At 34.8% G+C, this 20,003-nt stretch overlaps 1 protein-coding gene across 4 annotated transcripts in view; it reads right to left on the reverse strand.

Moving 5' to 3' along the window:
* PRKCZ (protein kinase C zeta) overlaps window positions 1-20,003 on the reverse strand; it is a 69,918-nt gene that overhangs the window by 15,356 nt on the left and 34,559 nt on the right. For all 4 annotated transcript variants that reach the window (XM_075027171.1, XM_075027172.1, XM_075027173.1 and 1 more), the window contains 11 exons: window positions 19,488-19,619; window positions 18,219-18,300; window positions 17,451-17,503; window positions 15,234-15,422; window positions 12,171-12,268; window positions 7,674-7,760; window positions 6,799-6,934; window positions 5,309-5,396; window positions 4,439-4,558; window positions 3,393-3,472; window positions 2,736-2,825 (listed from right to left, as the gene is read on the reverse strand). In XM_075027171.1, the coding sequence (XP_074883272.1) occupies window positions 2,736-2,825; window positions 3,393-3,472; window positions 4,439-4,558; window positions 5,309-5,396; window positions 6,799-6,934; window positions 7,674-7,760; window positions 12,171-12,268; window positions 15,234-15,422; window positions 17,451-17,503; window positions 18,219-18,300; window positions 19,488-19,619 (1,155 nt within the window). The remainder of the gene's footprint in view (window positions 1-2,735; window positions 2,826-3,392; window positions 3,473-4,438; window positions 4,559-5,308; window positions 5,397-6,798; window positions 6,935-7,673; window positions 7,761-12,170; window positions 12,269-15,233; window positions 15,423-17,450; window positions 17,504-18,218; window positions 18,301-19,487; window positions 19,620-20,003) is intronic.

Consider the following 20,003-nt stretch of genomic DNA (forward strand, 5'->3'; position numbering starts at 1 on the left):
AGTTGTAAGGAAGATAAAATTAGCTCCTCCCAAACAAGAATGGCAACATGAAAGAAACAGCAAAATGAATATTTAAAAATTGAAGTAGGGTGGTAAGATTGTCATTATGAGTCAGTCATAGCTATGCATTAACATTTCAACAGCAAGGCATTCAACTAGATGTTAAACATCTGACTGCCTCTTTTATGTTTTACTCAGTAAAGCATGAAAGCACTCTTAAATAAACTACATAGTGAACTTGCAGCCTTTAACTTGAGAAAATGAGTAAAAAAATACATTGGTACAGCTCTAGAAAAAACCTTACTGCTTCTGTACACAGCTAACAGTAGCCATGGCTTCGTAGTTCTTTTTCCAGAATATAATGGATAAATACCATAAAACCAGGCACTAGGATAAGAACAGACTTCAGGTACTGAAATAATCATAAAAAGGTTGTGTTGGTACTTCCCTGAATGCTGTTAAGCCATCCTATACGCAGAGTGAATAATCTAAAATGTTCTTAGCTGTGCCACACACAACTCAGATGACTAACACTAGGAGAAAAAAAAAGTTAACGGTACATGTGTTCACTTTACCATTATTTATTTTTCCATTTAACTCAAGCTTCACACAGAAAAAAATTTTAGTCAGCATTAGACTCTTGTTTCCTTGTGTTTCAACATGAAAAGATTTGGAAAAACTTTTAAGTCAGAATTTTTTACTCATCACCTGCATTTCAAAGAAATTTCCAATAAGTAAAAAAGCTTTCCAAATATTTTTCTCATTTTCTCCTGAATGTATTTCCCAACACTGTAGTAGAAATTTAGCTTAATATTTATATGATATTTTAGATCCTCCTGAGCAGCAGTCCTTATCATATCACAAAACAGCACAACCACCTAAATCTTTCCATTAGTTTTTTTTAACAGATATTTAATACCAAAGCTTTCAGAAAAAAAAAAGTTAAAAAAAAATCAAAATTCAAATCAGCATAAACATTGACCAAGTACCACCAATTGCAATTAGGAGTTTCTTATACAAATAAACAAAATACAAATCCAACCGTCTTCCCTCTTTCCCTCTCTCCCAAAAAACTGCAAAACAGAACAGAAACCCTGCAGTACACGATGCTTATGCTCTACCACAAACTCAAGCAAGTTGCAATATAGCACCACTAGGTAGCCAACATTAAAAAAAAGTAATGCTTCGGCTTAAGGGAGAATACAAAACAAGGGATGTCTGACAAAATTAAAGACAGCCTTCATTACATGAATAATTTTCTAAACACCAGGTATTTCAAAACACTGGCTCCTTATGTCTCAAATGTCTTCTCTGAAGAATGCTAACAATGAAGGTCTGAACAGCAGGCTTCAAAGTAAAAATGTAATCATGCAGTTTTCTGTCCTCCTCTGAACCTCCTTCATGTTATTACAGGCACTGCTGCCTGCCTATTTCTACACTTCCTGTAGACTTCCCAGGACTATGAAAATATTATGTGCGTATTTTTTCACTGTTCAACTAGATATTAAAAAGAGTAATGCTGATAAGCCAGTGTTCCCGACATAATTGTTTTATTGCTCAAGTGTCAATAAACGTAACAATGCCATTTCTGTGAGAGTTTTCCACAATGAAGACAGAAGTAGGCACAACTAGCAAGTAACAGAAGCTTTTAAAAAAACCCTACAACTTCAATAATATTTTATGCTTGCAAAACCACTGAAATGCAAGTCATCTAATCCACCATGAACTAAAAAATTCCCTCACACCAGCTGTAATAAAAAAAACCTGAAAGCAATAATCAGAGAATAATTTCAGGTTACCACACTGCTTTCAAGCCACACCCTTAAAAAAAAGACCTGATCCTACTCACTCATGTTACTAAACCCCGTTACCTACTTACTACCTGAATAATCCTACTGATCTTCAATATTATATTGTTTGTAGATTCAGTCTTGTGTTTTGTTTTGGGGGTTTTTGTTTTGTTTTTAATTTTGTGGGGGTTTTTTTAGTTTGTTTTTTTTTTCCTGATGTACTACAAATAGATTACAAATGCTTCCTGTATCTGAAGTACCGCATCTTCCATGGCTGTATCTAAACTGGTTTCATAACACTTTACCCAGTCTGTTGGCTGTGTTAATCAACTACTAACCTTCCTGTCAAGGCAGAAAGGCTTCTAATCAGCAAAAGAAATGAAGTACTGGAATAGCATTCCAATAGGCTGTCTTTGCTCATCCACACTTCCTTGTTCAGTGGAGCTTGAAACGTTTACTAATAGGACTATATGAAATGGCCACCCAGAATAGCAAGGCATTGAATTCTGATACTGGAAATCAATGCAGTCCTTCACACTACAATTGCAGGTACCTTGCGTGCATGCTGGATAAATTTTATAGCAGCAGAACCCACTGCACGAGTTTGCAGAATCTATAAATAGAAACCAAGAAATAAATGGTTCCACCAACACTGTAATATGTTTCTTAAAATTCATCATGTATTTTAAAAATTATACCCACAAGTTGTAACCATTCTTAGAGTTAGGAAGCAAGCCAGATTTTTGGTCATGAAATAAAGCTTGTTTCCATTATGGTCATGAAAGAAAGCTTGTTTCTCCACCACCTGGAAAAAGCAAAATAGCTTTTACATTTATGGAATTGAATGTCACTGTTTTTAATGGAGTTGTTACATACGCGAACAATTAATAAACTGAAAGAATCTATTCCTTTTGAACACGTAAAGACAGAAGTAATTATTTTTACCAGATCCCAGTCTATGCTGCGGAAAAATGTATGAGACTTGATATCAGAAAATCCTGTCTGCGGCTGACAACCAAGCCTTTCTTTGGGATCCTGCAGAAAACACAGAAACTCCTATTACATACTTTAAGCCAGTTACAGTCCATGTTTGTCAAAAGCCCACATACATGACTCCACCATTCCCTATGATTATGCAAACTGCTGCTAAGATAAACATATTATGGCTATCAAGGGATTTATTTTTTTAATTAAGTTTGTTTGAAATTTCATTTTTAAATTATATTTTACAACTTCCTAAAATAATAAAAGATTTATTTAGTAATGTATAATTCATACCCTTCTTTTCTCCATTAGAAATCATAATGGTTCTACAGATTTCAAGCAGCTTAATTAAATGAGTAATAAGTATTACAGAAGAGTTTATAAACAAACCAATAGTTTGTTTTTTTAACTAGGTGCAGGCTTTTAAATCAAGTATGTGCTGTGGAATTCCCTCAGTAAATTAGCAACTAAGAAATGGGGTTTTTTTAACATATAGGATACCAAGGTTTTATAGATTTTTCTCAGTCGTAAGCAGATTAACTTCTTAACTGTATTGCTTTCAACAGGAAGCTCTGACTTCCAGAACTTAGATGCTAAAAATAAGAGAATGTTATTTACCTTGTTTAAAAATCCTTTTAACACATGGGAAGCCTTGACAGAAAGAAACCTTGGAATCCGGATTGGCTTCTCAAGAATAACTGTTACAGGTTTAAAAACAGCAATATTGTTTTTTGTTTTATGACATTGACCATGATTTCAATACAAACATTGTATTATTTAAATAGGTTACCATCTGGAAAATGGGAAGATATGGTAATTATTTAAAATAACGCAAACAAAAGGAGCTACAGTAATTCAAGGCATTGTTATACCAACATTTCAGGATTTCCTAAAAGAAATGTTAGCTTCATTATCTTTCTTCTATCGTCCGTAGTACAAACAGGGAATAAAACTTTTTCCAGTGTCCTCAGTATATGGAAAAGTAGGCTCTTCAAGAAGACCATGGCAGCTTCTGTTACATAATTGCAGTAACTAGTTTAAAAAATGGTTCTGCATATTAAGGAGTAGACAACTTTGCAATTCCCCAAACTGTTACAGAGTTTCTGTTGTAATAAATACAGCCAGTATTACTACTTTTGTTTAGACAATTTCATACATTACTACTCCTGAAGGGTAAAACTGTTACAAAAAGTTATATGAATTTCATCAGCAGTAAAAAAAAAAAATTAAAAAAATAATTTAAATTAAGAGCTGTCTGGAGCAAAACTACAGGTTGATACATTTCTGTCAAGAAAGATCCTCCTATCATCTCATGTAACACTGAATTTTAAAATTCATACTTGGTCTGTGGACTTCCTTCTAACAAAGATACCATTCCGTACAATTTCTGTCTGTTATTTCTGAACTGTGGACATTTTTACAAAATACTTTATTGTCTCTAGAAGGCTTCCTAATTCCAGACCATTTTATCCGAGTTCAACAAAATTCCTGGAATAAAGAACTGGAAATATTGAGGTCCTTTACCTACAGTAGATATACAGGCAGCTATGGGATAACAATGGAAAAGGAAAACCTAACTGTACTACTGGAACTGCTAATTTTCATTATTTCTCCCCCAAGAATAAAAAAAAAAAAAAAAAAAAAAAAATCAAAATGACTAATACCTTGGAAGAGGTAATCTTCAGTGTTCATGTCTGGATTGTCAGTAATAATGTCAAATGGAGACCTTCCTGCCATCATTTCAAACATCAACACACCGAGAGCCCACCAGTCCACACTGAAGCCTGTAAATATGTGCAGAGCAGATTTTCAGCCAGGAATCCTTGAATTTAGGTCTTCTCTCTCATAAATGAAGATTAAAGGTCTGGTTCTAATAAGTACTGAAATTCTCTACCTCCACTGAAGCCACAGACATCATGACTTACACTATCACTGGATGGGACTTGAGAGTTTCCTGAACTGGGATTACAAACGTAATCTGTATAGGTGTTTGCAGGTGTCTGCCAGACAGCAATGCTTCAATGAAAATTCAGTGTATTTAAGCTGAAAATTTTCAGTGTGGTTCTTTTTTGTTGTTGTTGTTTGTTTTAAAAGTTGAACATTTTAGTATCTTGTAACTAAGTGACAGATTCAACCTATTGATCAGATCAGTTCAAACAACAACACTGGTTAAAAAGAGTATTATACTTTTGACTTCTGCATGAGCAATAACTTTGTTATAGCATTCTATAACCTTGTCTGGAAGACATCAGTAGCTGGGATGTCAAGCTCTTCCAGGAGTGGACTTGATTTTCCTACAGTATCATTTAATAGTTATTTTTCAGGCAAAGTATGATTTAAAAGAAGTTGAAACGAGTGATTGCAAGAAAAAAACAAAAATAACCTTATTTCAGAAAAAATTAAATTGTACAATATGCAATTTTCTCATGGCAAAAAAATGTGGAAATCTGAATATAACTGTATTTGAACCAACCTACAACTAGACCTTTGCTTTGTGATTTATTATAACTACAAATTGTATAGTCACAGCTTACCATATTCTTCTCCTCTGAGGATCTCTGGTGCAATATAATTTGGTGTCCCACAGAAAGTGCTTGTAGTGTCACCAGGGCCCAAACCTTCCTACATGCATAAATCATTTCATAAATTAAAAGCTGACCTCCTTTTCCAGGAACTTCCCTTAATTAGACTTATAAAGGCAAGTTACTTAGGGAGTCTAAAGACCTTCCTTTCAAAAAAGGCAATGCTAGAGAAAAATAAATACTCACAGTGGTCAAAGCTGGCTTATGACCTTACAGCTTATCTTCAGCAAACTAACTGATTAATACTCAGCCACAACACATTTTCAACAACTTCTCGTTTAGTATTTACAGATACATTTAAAAAAAATTCATATTACAACTGATTTGGAAGTCCTTTTCAAATAGATGTTGGGAAAAAACCTTCTATTTTTAGGAACGAAGGAATCAAACTTTTACATAACTGCTACATTCCAAGTGAAGCCCCACAACCTGTGCACTTTGATAGTGGAGAAACGTTCCAGTCCAGCATTCTTAGAAATTGGTGCAATATGTATTCTATGGAGGGAATGAGACAAGCTTTCCTCATTACATCATCATAACATGCCTTAACCATGTTCCGAAATAAGCTAAATAAAAATTAGTATTATACTTGGACTTTTAAGAATCAACACAATGCCAGTTGCAATTCTGGCTTCAGAAACTTATTCTCACCAAGAAATAGACTGGACTCTAGTCCCATTTCACATACTAGCCAGAAACAGTGTGGCGATAACAAGAAGACTTGAGGTCAAATCAACAGCTCTAAGGGGATAGCAGAATTCTTGTCAGCTTACAAGCACTTCACTCATGTCTGGCATTCCAACTTTACATGTGTAAGTTTTAAATTTAGTATTTTATATACTCATTTTCTATTGACATTTTCATGCTTTCCTCTGCATCGTGTTAAGGACATGCTACACGTTACCATGTGCTTTGAAAGCAATGCTTTCTAAATTGCCTCTCAGTGCCAAAGACTGCAGCCTAAGAACTGAGATACTAGAGAGCCCGTGTTGGTTAACTACCTGTAGAGTCCAGCCACAGAGAATGATAAATGCAATTCATGTTCACAGAGCCTCAGTTACTAAGAAATGGAAAAGACCCTTTTAAAAATGTACTTGTCTTAAAGATAAGTTTTCTAACTTGGGTCACATAGGAAACAGATAAAAGAAATGAACTTGGCCAGCAGACCAATCTTCTTTTGTCCCCCAAAATGATCAACATAACTTGAAATACACAAAGCAAAAAGTTACAAGTGTGGCTCTATTCTTCAACAGTCATTTTTCAAAATAAAGTTCCTATTCCACAATCAAATTCTCGGCTCAGTAACGCTAGCGTTAAGGGAAGAATAAATTTTCTCCGTTTTCTCTTATTATCACTGGATGCAGTATTTGACTTAAAAGCATAATCAGAGAAATATACTACTGAATGACAAAGTGACAAAAGAAAGGTGAGAAAAAGCCTACCTTGCACATGCCATAGTCTGTTAATTTGATATGACCCTCTGCATCTAAAAGAACATTGTCTAGTTTTAAATCTCTGTAGATTATGCCTCTTTCATGTAGGAAGTTTAGAGCAATACAAATTTCAGCAGCATAAAACCTGAAATTAAGAAGGAGAAAATTCATATTAGCATTAAGATTGTACAAAAGCTGGTGCAATTAAAAAAATCTGTTCTTAAAACATCACTTTACAGTCAGCTTTTATCTATCAACAGTACACCAAAACCGAGCTATGTTTATTCATAAGGATACTGATCTTTTCTATTGTAAAACCATTCCTTAAATGAAATACAGGAATATTTTTTTTTCATTCTACTAATTAAGAAAACATTTATTCTTTATCCTACAGAATCTTTTCTGAAAATTCCAAGTATGACATAGAAGATCTGTATTTTCAGCTTAAGAGTTACAATGAGACTGTGTAGCGCAAAGCCACACAAAATATATTTTTTCATCTTCTCCTACCAACACTATATTAATTCACTGTAAGACTAAAATAAGTAGAACAGTTACATCTTCTATCAACAGATCAAAGAAGCATTACCTAAATATGAAGCAATAAACAAAAGAAGATAGGAATAACTGTTACTACTTATCAAACGCTTGCTTTCTTTAAAAAAAACCAAACAAAACAAAAACAAAACACCTCCCCAATATATCATTAAAAAAAAAATAATTAACATTTCCTCCCAGAGCAGTAAATTCTAAACTTAAGAATCAACCTTTCATTCCTTCTTTGCTATTCATATTCTTCTATAGAATAAAGTTTGGGAAGCATTTCATACAACATCAAACAACTACAACAGAAGAAAACCACTATAACTGTGTTAGTAAAATACCTTGCATGTTCTTCAGGAAGTTTCCTTTGCCGTTGCATATGAAACATAAGATCTCCCCCATTTACATACTCTATGACAAGAAACAATCTGAAAGTATATAATACAATTAATGGATTCCAAGGAAACTCTCAAGAAAAACTATTATTATCTTTCCAATTTGAGCCATTTTCACTTCCACTCTTGAACGCGACTTCTAAAATTTCTTATAGTTACAGAAACCAAGAGAAAAAATAGAGTACTTATTTGATCCATATTATATAGGATCACATCCTTTATTTAAATGCCAGACTAAATGTTAAGGAGAGGCAGCTGCATACAACAGGCTACTATTTGGTGTGAAACCTGCAGAACTATTTAAACAGTACAGAAAACAACAGCATTTGCCTAACATAATGAGGTACTTGCTCAGCAATAGATGTAAAAAAAAAAAACCAAAACAAAAAAACAAACCCAAACCCACAACCCTAAGCATATAATGATATAGACTTCCTTAAAAATTACTGAGAAGATGGCAAAATCATGGAGATGTGCTAGATGACGACACATGGCAAAAATGAAAGTTTACCAAGAAAAGGTAAAATTGTCATTCATTTGAAAAAGTCATAACAACAACAACAACAAAGTTACATGACTATCTCTTATTCAAAGATGTTAATTCTTTTGACTTTTATGGAACAAAACTCCACGGCATAAAATTTGCTCAGTGAGTTCACTGCTTTGAATAAGAACATCTGATTGACTGAAAAAAAGTAAGACTGCCTGAAACAATGCTGTTAAAATAAAGGTTTTAAGACTAATAAATACTTTAAAAGATGCATCAGTTTAAATTCAGACCTTTCTTATTAAATCTGACATTTACCCTGATTTAATAATTAAATTGTTACTCTGCTTAACTAAATATTGTTCTTTTCTAATACCCAAGTTGCAGCATTAAATCTGAAGAGCTTTGTAGATGAAGTGTAGTTTATATACACCTAAGTCAACAAGGTTTCTGCATGGGCAAAATCTGAAAATTCTCATTTGTATTTTTTATATAGTTTTGCCAATAAAAGGTCACCACAGTAAAAAAATTACTTCATCGTTAACAATAATTAACGAGTATCTGGCAATATTACAGAGATCAGTAAGTTTTGTAGGATTTGTGATATTAGTTAAATACATAACTATGAAGCTTGCTGTTTGTGCTGTTTCAGCTCCTGAAAAGCTCAGACTATTGAAAGCAGGATGACATGAGTCACTTACATAACCCAACTTTACTTTCAAAAAAAAAAAAAAACCCAAACAAGTTTAATCTGAATAGCATGACACAATAATCTTTTTTCCAATTAAAGTTACATGACCTAGCATATTATTAACATACACATACAAAATTATTTCTATTAAACCCCATGATCATCCCTCAACTCCTCCTGATACACTGTTAAGAAACATACTGTCACTCCTAGAAGGGGAAAAAAAAAATTCTGTTTTATTCGTACAGGCAGACTGAGACGAAAGAATTTGAGGACTGAAACTCCAATGTCCATTATTTATCAGAGATGAAAACTAAATTCAGTGAGCTAGCAGGACAGATAATGAAATCCCACCCTCCCTTGACTTTGCCAAAACCTTTATCTGTAGAAAAACATGAATTAAAAGAAAGTGTAGCCGACCCACTTCTGTTATTCTCTATACAGCATATTCACTAAATGGAAGACCTGGGCACAGAAAGGCTGCAGTGTCAAGGCTTATTAGTTCCTCTGTAGAACAAGTTTTTGAAACAGTCTTCTCAAAACAAACAGGAGAAAAGTCAATAGGGGAAAGAAATATAGGTGGAATCAGCCATATAAAAAAACCCTTCTATTACAGTTTGCAGGAAAGATTTCATCCTTGGGAAAGTATGATGCCAAGGTCAGGGAGACCTACAGGATAGAAACATGCTGAGTGAGAGTTTCTTATGAAGGTTGTGGCTGTCCCAGGAGGCAGTAGTTCCTTATACACCTAATATTCCATGAGTTGAAAACTCCTTTCCATATATCCACACAATGGAAAACATTCTATTTGGTAAACACATGCTCCAGTCTCTCAGACCATTCTAATTAGTAACAATTAAAGAAGAATTCTACCCCCCCACCCTTCCTTTGAAAAGGGATTCTTCATCTGAAACACAAAGTATTAAAAACTTAAAAGGTAAATCAGGAAAAAATTCTTGGACACAACCCAGCTTGCAAGTCTTTCAGAGGCCTTCCCACAAGAATATAAAAACTAAACTAAAATTAATTAAACAATAAATAAAATAGATAACAATGCCATTAGTATTTTATTACAGCATTCCTGATATTTTTTGCTTCCAACTTTCCTATCCTATCTAGGAGCTTCCAATGTTATATCACCATTCAAAACCTGCAATCTAAAGTTCCTTGTGTCAAGTCATGTTCAAGCACTTAAGTAAGTCGATACTGGTAGTCCTTGCTGGTTTTAGAAGGATTTACTCAAACACAAATGGTTTTGCAGGATGGAGATTTCAGACTGTTACCATCTTGGAAGACACTTATCTGCCAATTCTGGGCAAGCCCAAGACACATATTCTACTACAATAATAAAACAAGCATCACTAGTACCTGAAAATGTAAACAGCTACATTTAGTATCAAGTAGCATCTTTAAGTACACATTTCTTTTATCTTCAAAAATTTATTTAAAATTCTATTTAAAAGAAAGGACATGTTCTTTTGCAACTTCCCCATCCCCCCTTAGTACACTAATACACAAACTGTTGTCATATTACAACTTGTTTTCTTTGGGCCAGTTAACACAATCCAATGTTGATGAATTTATTCACTTGAAATCAGTTTCGTACTTCTCTTTCGTGTAATGAGGTCGTAATTGTGATTTTATAACATTACAGCTATAACCAAATTTTGAATTCATGACATTATGGCTATATCCATGGCAAATGGCTGAAGTTATAAACAAAAAATTATAGTTTCACTGAAAGGAGAAGCTAGGCTGCAAAAACAGGACTCCTAAAGATACAACAGGAATACAGTCAAAGCTTTGACTACATTCAGCATTTTTTTTTTCCTATTTCTGCTCCTCGACTATGTCAGCATAACTACCAAAGTGGCATGCAAAAGATCTTTCTATTGCTGACTTCAGCCTTTTTCTTGTTTCCAGTATTTATATGAAACCTCATTCTCAATACTTCACCCTGCCTGACCACTTGAATTTCTATATTTGATGTTCACTACTACTTAGTGTTTGGTGAGAAGATGTTTGTGCATGTTGTTTTAACTTAAAGGGCCTTTCACAAGTTTGTTAGTTGTCTGAAGACTTTTTTTTTCCTGTCTGGAAGACAAAGTTCTTTTGGCCAAATCCTTAGTCACCTTTGGAGATCATTCTTTCTCCCTGCTCCAAAATACTCCTTAGTGCATGTGTCTTCAGAATGCTCTTCATACAGCTTCTTTACTTCCTTTATCTTAGCTATGTTTTCCCTGCTAGGAAAATGCTATTTCCTATGACTATAACCATTAAGGGGTTGAAAGTTTGGGGACTGAAGAAATGGTACAATGCATAACGTCATATCTTATAAATTGATAATACACACTGTAATGAACAGGTGATTATTCTTAAGGATAAGTGACTAGATAATCCATGAAAACCTCTTAAAACCGTTTGCACTCTACACTGCATGCCATTCAAGGAAGTCAGATAGAATGACTTTTATCTCCTGATTATGATACATATGGCACCAGACATAAAAGTGTAACAGTAAACAGGTGCCTGTGAAAACAAAAGACCCCAAACCACAAAACCCCACACATCCAAACTCCCCAGTGACATACATAAGCATGGGCATGACAGTTCTTGATTTTCTTCATATTCCAATTGCAAACTAAGAAGCGGATTGTGCACACAAGGACAAAAAAATTAGTATTTCAAAGTAGCTAAGAGTTTATTAAGCACTTTCTCAAATCAAATCACATACTTCATCAACATGTGCTAGGGGCTCATAAGCCTCATAGGTAAAAAATACTTCATACACATGTAGGTTTTTAAGTTATTATTAAAAGCTGTTATTACTGAGCAGGCCAACTCTTACGCTATTTTGAAGAACAGAGAACTACAGTTTGGCCCTCCAAGAACGAGTTTGGTCCTCCCCAGTAGAATCAGATATTATAAACTATCTCTTACAAACTATCTCTGTTTTACCCCACCACCATCCTCCTACTACTGAAGCCACACAGCCTGTGCTCAGGAAGACAGCGCGCAGTTCCTCCTCTTTCTCATGCATCTTATCCCTTCAGACCTGGAAAACCCTGACCTTTTTCTCCAAGCCATATTGGCTAAGCTACCCCGCTAGAACTCGCTTTGTTGTAGTAGTGAATCCCTGACGACACTAATGCTTCCTTCCAAAAATTACTGACTATGTGATGGCAGTGGTTATGTTTGCTTTATGAGAAGCAGTTAGTACAATGATCAAGATTTTCAAAACAAAATAATTTCAGATCTTTCTTACCGACTTGTTGTTTGAAAGCATGAATGTAAACCAACTAGGAATGGGTTACTGGATGCCTGTTCAAACACATGTTTCTCTGTCTGTACCCAATCAATATCCTGAAATAGAGTAATTGAACAATCAGAACTCCTGCTGGATAACCACTGTGGGTATTCCCAGAAAAGAAACTGTGAACATCTATGCTCCCTTACATAATACCGTCATTGTTACATATGTTCTTCAGAAAGACAAAACCCCCTAAAATCTGGAGGAAGTTATAAAACCATTCAATTATATATTCAGAAGTTTCTTAACCATTTAGTAAGGTCTGCACAAAATTTAAGCCGTTTAAAAACATCATACATCTGCAATATTTGATACACAGCTCATACTGCTTCATAGAAATAAATTCAATTATCTTAGATAAATGATCCTAGGGCTGCTGAAGCAACTCATGCCAGTAACACAAGCAATTTGAATATCCAATTTTTAAAAGGTTCAAGTAAACTGAACTTCATTTTGAGCTTCAGATGAGAAAGTGATTTCAATGAAACTACCAAAACCCGATTATGATTAGTTTGTCCAACCAAAATCATTCTTAAAAGTATCACAGACTACCTTTAATACTTCAACAGGGAGAAGTCCCAAATAGCCAGTGCAATACCATGTAATAAAAACCTATCAAAATTTGAATGATACTGGCATAGTACTGCAAAATTCAAACCTTACAGACAACTGTGTTTAGCAGTAGATATTCACTCTTCATGCAATACACCAATCACGTTCCACCCCACAAACACTCAGCATCCTGCCAATAAACTAGAAATATAATTGTTCTAAAAATTCTCTATTTCCAACAGATACTTCCAGCTTCCCAACCAATCTAGAGACAACAAAGACAGATACTGAGAGACCAGACCTTCTTGTCAAGGATAGTTAGCGAAACTGAAGTCTCAAAGGAAATCAAGAAATGTCACCATCAAATTAAATCTGTTAGGTTTTATGTTCGGACACTCCTGAAGATACAACACCTTGGAAGGTTAAACCTGGGTCCAAACACAAGCCCCAAATCCCATTTTTAATAAAACAATGAACATGCTCGCTTCTTTTTGGTTTTGCTGAATGAGCTTCTTTTTAAGAGTCTTTAAACTAACCCTTTCATTATTGCACTTGTGTACTTATTGTACTAGTGCACTACTGTTAACAAGATTAAGCTCAGAAAAATTTAATAGCAGAAGCCCAGGTATTTGATTTGCTTCAATCTCATTTAGAAAATAATCTTTACTTCTCTCCAATATCAACCACTACCTGGAAAGCACTAGGTGATTTAAACATACTGATACTTGCTATATAATTAATTTTCTTTCTCCATGAAACACTTAGTAGGTGAAGTTTCCATTACTTGCAGTATCTCATGCATTCACAGAGTTCAGTTAATTTCCTACCAATTCTCAGAACTTCATTATACAGCCTATCTTATAGAAAAGAAAAACCAATTAGCTCAGCCTTCTATGCAATTATCTATGAGAGCCACTATTCAAGAAAGACTTTTCTCATCTACCTCTGATTCGCAGGAACAACTGCATAACTCATTAAATACTATTCTTCTTAAGCTTCTACCTTCTTGGAAAAACGTATTTTAAAAAGGAAACACTAAAACCACACAACAGTCTAATCTTTGGTCACGAAAAGAAACATCAAATAAATAAGCAGGTCAAAGTATTTTAGAAGAACTTTACAACTTTACTTTCCTAAAGTTTCCTAGCCTCTGGAATAACGACAAAAATGGCAGCCAGAGAAACTAACTGAAACTACCAACACAAATAGTACTTAAAACAATGTATTTTGGGGGTTTTTTTCAACTTCCTTCTTTCAAGAAATCTAGTCTTCCTAGCAGCATAAAATTAATATAACATCATCAGCTTAAAAATTGCATTCTATTTGAAAAGTTCACTTTATATTGTAAGAACAGCTATATAAGAAATTCTTTATGAGGTGAGACTGATGGTCCATCTCTTATTTTAATTAGAGTTTGGGATTCCACCCAAAAGGATGACACAGTACTACTGTACTCTTCAAATATTTAATAGTGTCATGCTTTATGTACCCCATCAGAGACACTGCCACTCCTGCATGAGCATATCACACTGCAGCATTCCAATAAAGCTGGTCGCCTGACAACAGTTATTATCATTCTGTCAGGCCTCAGCCATTTTATCAGGGCTGTGGTCTGACCACATGCATTCCAGTTGCCCCATCCCCTGTTCCGTTACTTAACACAGCAGGTTCCAGTCTAATGGCACTGTAGGTAGTTCAAATCTGCCTTCCTTGCGTGCTGTGACTGGTTCATCACATTTATGAAAAAAAAAAGAATGGACATAAACTCTATACCATTCAAGAAGTATGAGTATTATAGGAAAAAGATTAAGGCTTTTTTCTCCCTTTTCTCTCCCTCCCCACCCCGACTTGTGCATTTGAGATCCTGTATTAAAAAAATTTCAACAGGATTTTGAAAATAATTGAGAAATGCAGCACTGATTTCTGTGACAGACAGATTTTTTTTTTTTTACAAGCCAGTTAAACCATAGTGACCTCAAATAGTAGTAACAAAATTTTTTTTAAACCCATGGAAAAAAAATATCCGAGTACTGTGTCACTTGCACATAAGCTCTATAATCATAAGTACAAGAACACAGTTTCAGGTCCTATGCTGAAATACAGACAATACTTTACAGCTACATTCATTTGTCTTGGAAAACATCTTTGTTTTCTTTCAAAATTAAGTGCCCAAATTCCACCCTATTTATCTCATCACTTGGATTAGCACATGGAGATTGGAATATTTTTCACATGCATACTAAGACAATTAATAATTGTCAATTGTTATTAAAATAAGGGACATTTCTCTCAGATTTAATCTTGGTGCTTCATGCAGACAGTTGATAACAAATGAGTTCAAAAGTCAATAAAACTTCTATTACAGAAATGTTGTCTCAAACCTTAGCTGCTTTCTTGAATCTTTTTTGTTAAAGCATATTACATTTTTACAATATGTAACAGAATGCAATTAACACAGTCTTTTACCTCATCATCATGGACCAATTCTTTTTTCACTACTTTCATAGCATAAATTTGATCATTCTTTTTTAACCGAACTAAAAGAACTTTGGCATAACTTCCACGTCCGATAACTCTGATTAAATCAAAGTCCTGTAGTCCAAGCCCCTGAGAAATCTTAATTCCATCCATTCCATCAATGACTGGTTTGATATCCTGTATGAAAAGAAACAGATGCTAGAAACAGAAGACATTTTCGTAACAAGTAACTATTAAAGCAATGAGGTCTTTAACCACTGGACAGAACTTGCTGAGTTTCCTTGCCATTGCCACTGGCACACAGATCTGAATGGCTGATTATAACACATTTGTTTAGAAATGTTTGGTTGGTATTGGTTTTGTTCTTACTAAAAGTTACTGTGTTTTTCAAGGCAGTAGTTCATTCAATGAATTGTTTAAATATTTCCTACTGGAAAATGGAAAGCAATGCCTTAGGAAATGAAGTTCTATTCAAATCCTTGAACCGCAAGCCATGTAGAATTATACTTTGCACTAAGTGAAGAGCATCTTTCATATTCTGACAGATATTGTAGTACAAATTAATGAAGGCTATGTAAAAGACAACGGATAAGGAAACATTAGTTTGCTAATGAATATACCTGTCTTGGTTTCAGTTTGGGCAACAGCTGTCTGTATGAAGTTCACTACAGTTTTAATGAAAATAAAGATTTCTAATAGGTGCCTGGGAACATACAGAAGCAGATGCCAATTTCTCAGAAGTGAGAATTTGCAGGAAATACTCCACTATGAAGAATGTTATTTTAAAATTCATTACTTCAAAAGATACATTTTACTTGGCTGTTTGCTGAAATGAGATGTGAACACATGAGACTGAAGATCAAGCAGTTGAACTAGACAAATGCTGCATGTACTTTACCATTTCATGTTTTACCAATATATACAATGCTTTGACATACTTCTGTGGCCTATTTTTATCTGACCTCATACTACTGTACTTGTAGACAGATCAGCATTCTGCTGAACTACGGAAAGTATTTATATAAAGAATCTTGATCTAGGATTGACTGCTATTAGAAGAGATTGCTCTGAGCTTAAAGACTGTAGTCAACAAAGCTCCCAGAATGCCACTTCCTCGCTGTAGGATACCTTAAAATATTTTAGTAAAGCTCAACAGCAAGGTGGGAAAATCAGAGCAGGATAATTCAGGACACTTGAGCAAACAGCACCTATCAAAATTTAAACACAAACAATATCTACCTGAGCACTAACCACAGCAGAAGTCAGCAATAGTAGATAGCAATTAAAATTCTCTGACATGTTTTAAATTTATACCCTTCCACCTCTGAACTTGAGATAAAATCTAAAGACACGTGACTGAAAATAAGGCAGTCACTTACCCAAGAGCAGGAACTACTCAAGTGTGAAATAATGGTAGTGACAAGTATTGTAGTGGAGGTAGAGGAAAAAAAGGTGCAGGCTTGTTAAAAGTGGGATATCAAACAAACTGCTAGTGTTCTGCAGAGTGCATCCTATTTATTTTAAATATGCCAGAAGCATTTTTAAAAGAAATGTCTTGAAGCCCTTTAGAATTAAAGCATATCAGTTTTTTTCAAACTGCTTTAAGGGAATAACATTCTTGGTATGCAGAGATTGTGTCAGACTGTCTACAAAAGAGCTGAAAAACAGAGTTTAAGTGTATGTTATTCTACTTGCATTTCCACAGGAGCTGTCTATAAATTATTAGGTATTATTTATATGAAACATCTCAGAGAGCTGGACAGTTAATGTATCAGACTGAACCAACTTTCATAGTGATAGCCTGTAGAGGTAGCCTGAGGGTGACAAAGGGTGTACATCCATTAGAGAGAGCAAACAAGACAACGTCAAAGCCACCATTTATTGCAAGTACCAATAAAGTCAAACCCTCTGCTAAATCACTGTTCCAACACAAATGGAGAGGAGGAAAAAAAGAAGGGGGGGATATCTTTCTCACATCATGATTGGGATAACAAGACCTGTATACATAAGAAATCTGAAAAATCCAACAAAAATGCTTAAAAAAAACCCAAAAAACCCAAACCAACAAGTTTTCAGAAAGAAAACCCAGACTTCTTTTTTTAAAATGTAGCAGAAAAAAATAGGACAAATAATTAGCTATTTTATAAAAAGTTGTATGATTAAGAGTCTGTAAATGTGGATTACAAAAACATTTTTAAAACGTACCTCAGAGTCATCTTTAATGTTGTCATGTTTCCGGTTTGAAGGAATGTAGGGAACTGGAAAAGAAATCAAACAAGTAGTGTGATTATTCAGGCCTTCATTAGAAATAATTTTAAAAATTGATAAATGGAAAGACGATTTAGTAGTTTAGGGTCAGCAGTTTGCTTTAAATACTATGGGACAGTTGATCAAATTTTTCCACCTTACTCTTGTAATCCTGACAGCAGATCCTAAGGGCACTGCAGTAACAACCAGCTCTGAGACAGTAAGAAATTCATCAAGGAACCTTTGAGCTCATAATAGTATCTGACAAAGGCCAAAGTCATTTTGGAGAATGGGTATGATATATGGGCCCTTAAAACAAGACAGGTTAAACCATCAAAAATATTAACCTAGAAAGAGTACTCCAAATTGCACAAAATTAAGAAATACTTACAGTTTGAGGGTGCCCTTATATTAGCATCATGGTTTGGATCTCAAGTACAGGTCTTTTGTTTGTTTTAAAAAGCAAATCTATTGTTGCCAGTTGTTCCATGCTTAACTTCACATTCCGGAATTGTTTCAGAGCATATGAATTTAGGATGAAACCAAACCAGATAACATGCTCCAGAAGTACATTTACTGTAATTGAGTCCCTAATGAGCATTTAGTTCATGGGACTAAACTAGAGCTAATCTTAAGTAAACTTTAAAAAGCCCAAGCAGGTAGAGTGGAAACTGGGCCTCCAAATGAGGAAACACATGAATTCCAACTTAACAAGAAAGTACTCACTTCCGTCAGTTTCTTCTGAAGGGAGGTCAACTTCATCATTTTTATCATCTAACTGAGGTTCCTGGGAAGGCATGACCGAATCCTTGCAAAACACATAAGTTATATAGGAAAAAAACACTGGTTTATGCAGTCCCTTAAGTGACTATGTCTTGCCATATAACTACAATACAGTGAGAACTTTACATTTGTATCTTCCAGAATGAAACTGGATTTTGTAGAAAGTATTTCCGAATATTAACATTTTGTAACGCATCATAAAACCAGCCTACCAAAAGCCTAAATGCTATGTCAACCATTCACTGCAACTACAACAGCTGTTTAGCTGCCTTCTAAAAAGTAAGACTACTGTATTTTATTGCAAAGTTCAAACTTTAATTCTATTTAAGACTTCTGAGTCTGTTTCACATGGAACTGCAACAAAGTAAACACTTCAGCATGAAGTTACATGCTCAATTTAGAGCGCCTTCCTTTCCTGTTTAAAAAGCAGGAATTGTTACTCATTATCCAAGAGTAAAGATCACAATACCAAATAGTTTTATAGTACATTTGGACACTGCCCTCATTCACAACTCGTGAGACATGTAGGACTACTCCAGTAGGTATAGCAACATGCATAAATAAATTGGTAAAGCATCTAGTAGCGTCAAAACAAATCACATGCAGTACCAATAAAGAAAAACATCGGTTTAAGTTTAGAGTTAGAAAAAACATGATGCAACAACCAGCGAGATACTAGTTACAGTCTGTGATGAGTATGGGGAAGGGATACAGATTAATGTTAAAAGCCTAGGAAAGACACTCGCATTGCCACTGGAATATATGAGGGAAATGGAGAGGATGAGAACAGTACTGGAGAAACTGAGACAGCAAGAACATGAAAGCAACAAACCTTTTTGCAAGCAGTAGTGCAAAAACCACATAAGTGCCTTAGTTCTTAAGGCATTCCTATAGGCTAAAAGAAACAAATGCTACAATTGTCAATGACAACTCTTTATCTGTCTGTAAAATACAGTACGTCTACTGGAGAAGTCAAACTCAAGCTTGCTCACACTTAAATCATATCACAAGTTTTCTTTTCTCACTTTGTTTCTACTGCTTACAACCCAGAGGCTTGTCCTCCACAGACATTTCAGAAACTGAAAACCAAATACCACCAGGTATTATAAATCCACAACCATGCACAGTATTTAATTACATAGGATGCACATCTACAAACAGCAACACAGGACACAGTGAAACACCTTATCATTGTACAGAATACAAACTTACCATATGCCTTTTGCAGGTCAGTGGAACAAGTATATGACAACGTTTATGGACCAACAGTTTGCAGTTGATACACTTGTAGCCTTGCCTTCCGAGACCCCATATCCTTTCACTGCATTGGCCACAATACGCTCTCTAAAAGCCAGAATGGATATTATCAATTCAATTATCAATTCCTTTCTGTAGGTGAGTAGTTATCTGGCAGCAAGAATCCACCCTACAAGAACCCATCCTAGTCACCTCCTAACAGATGTTCAAGAATAATTCTTTTCGAATATCCAGCGTTTCCCTAATAACTGAAGGTTATACTTCATACTTAGAATTCAGATAAATGCAATCCTTTTTCAATGAAAGTTAAAAAAACAAGTCTCTCAAGCTTATGGAACATATCACAGCCTAACATTAGCAAATCAGTCTTAGAGAGAAAGTATATTTTGAATTTCAGGTTCTGACAGAGGTTACCCAAACAAAACTGACAGGAATTTGTACTACACAAACATGCATAAAAAGCACCCAAAC

The sequence above is a fragment of the Buteo buteo genome, chromosome 5 (genome assembly GCF_964188355.1).
Source record: "Buteo buteo chromosome 5, bButBut1.hap1.1, whole genome shotgun sequence".
NCBI lineage: Eukaryota > Metazoa > Chordata > Aves > Accipitriformes > Accipitridae > Buteo > Buteo buteo.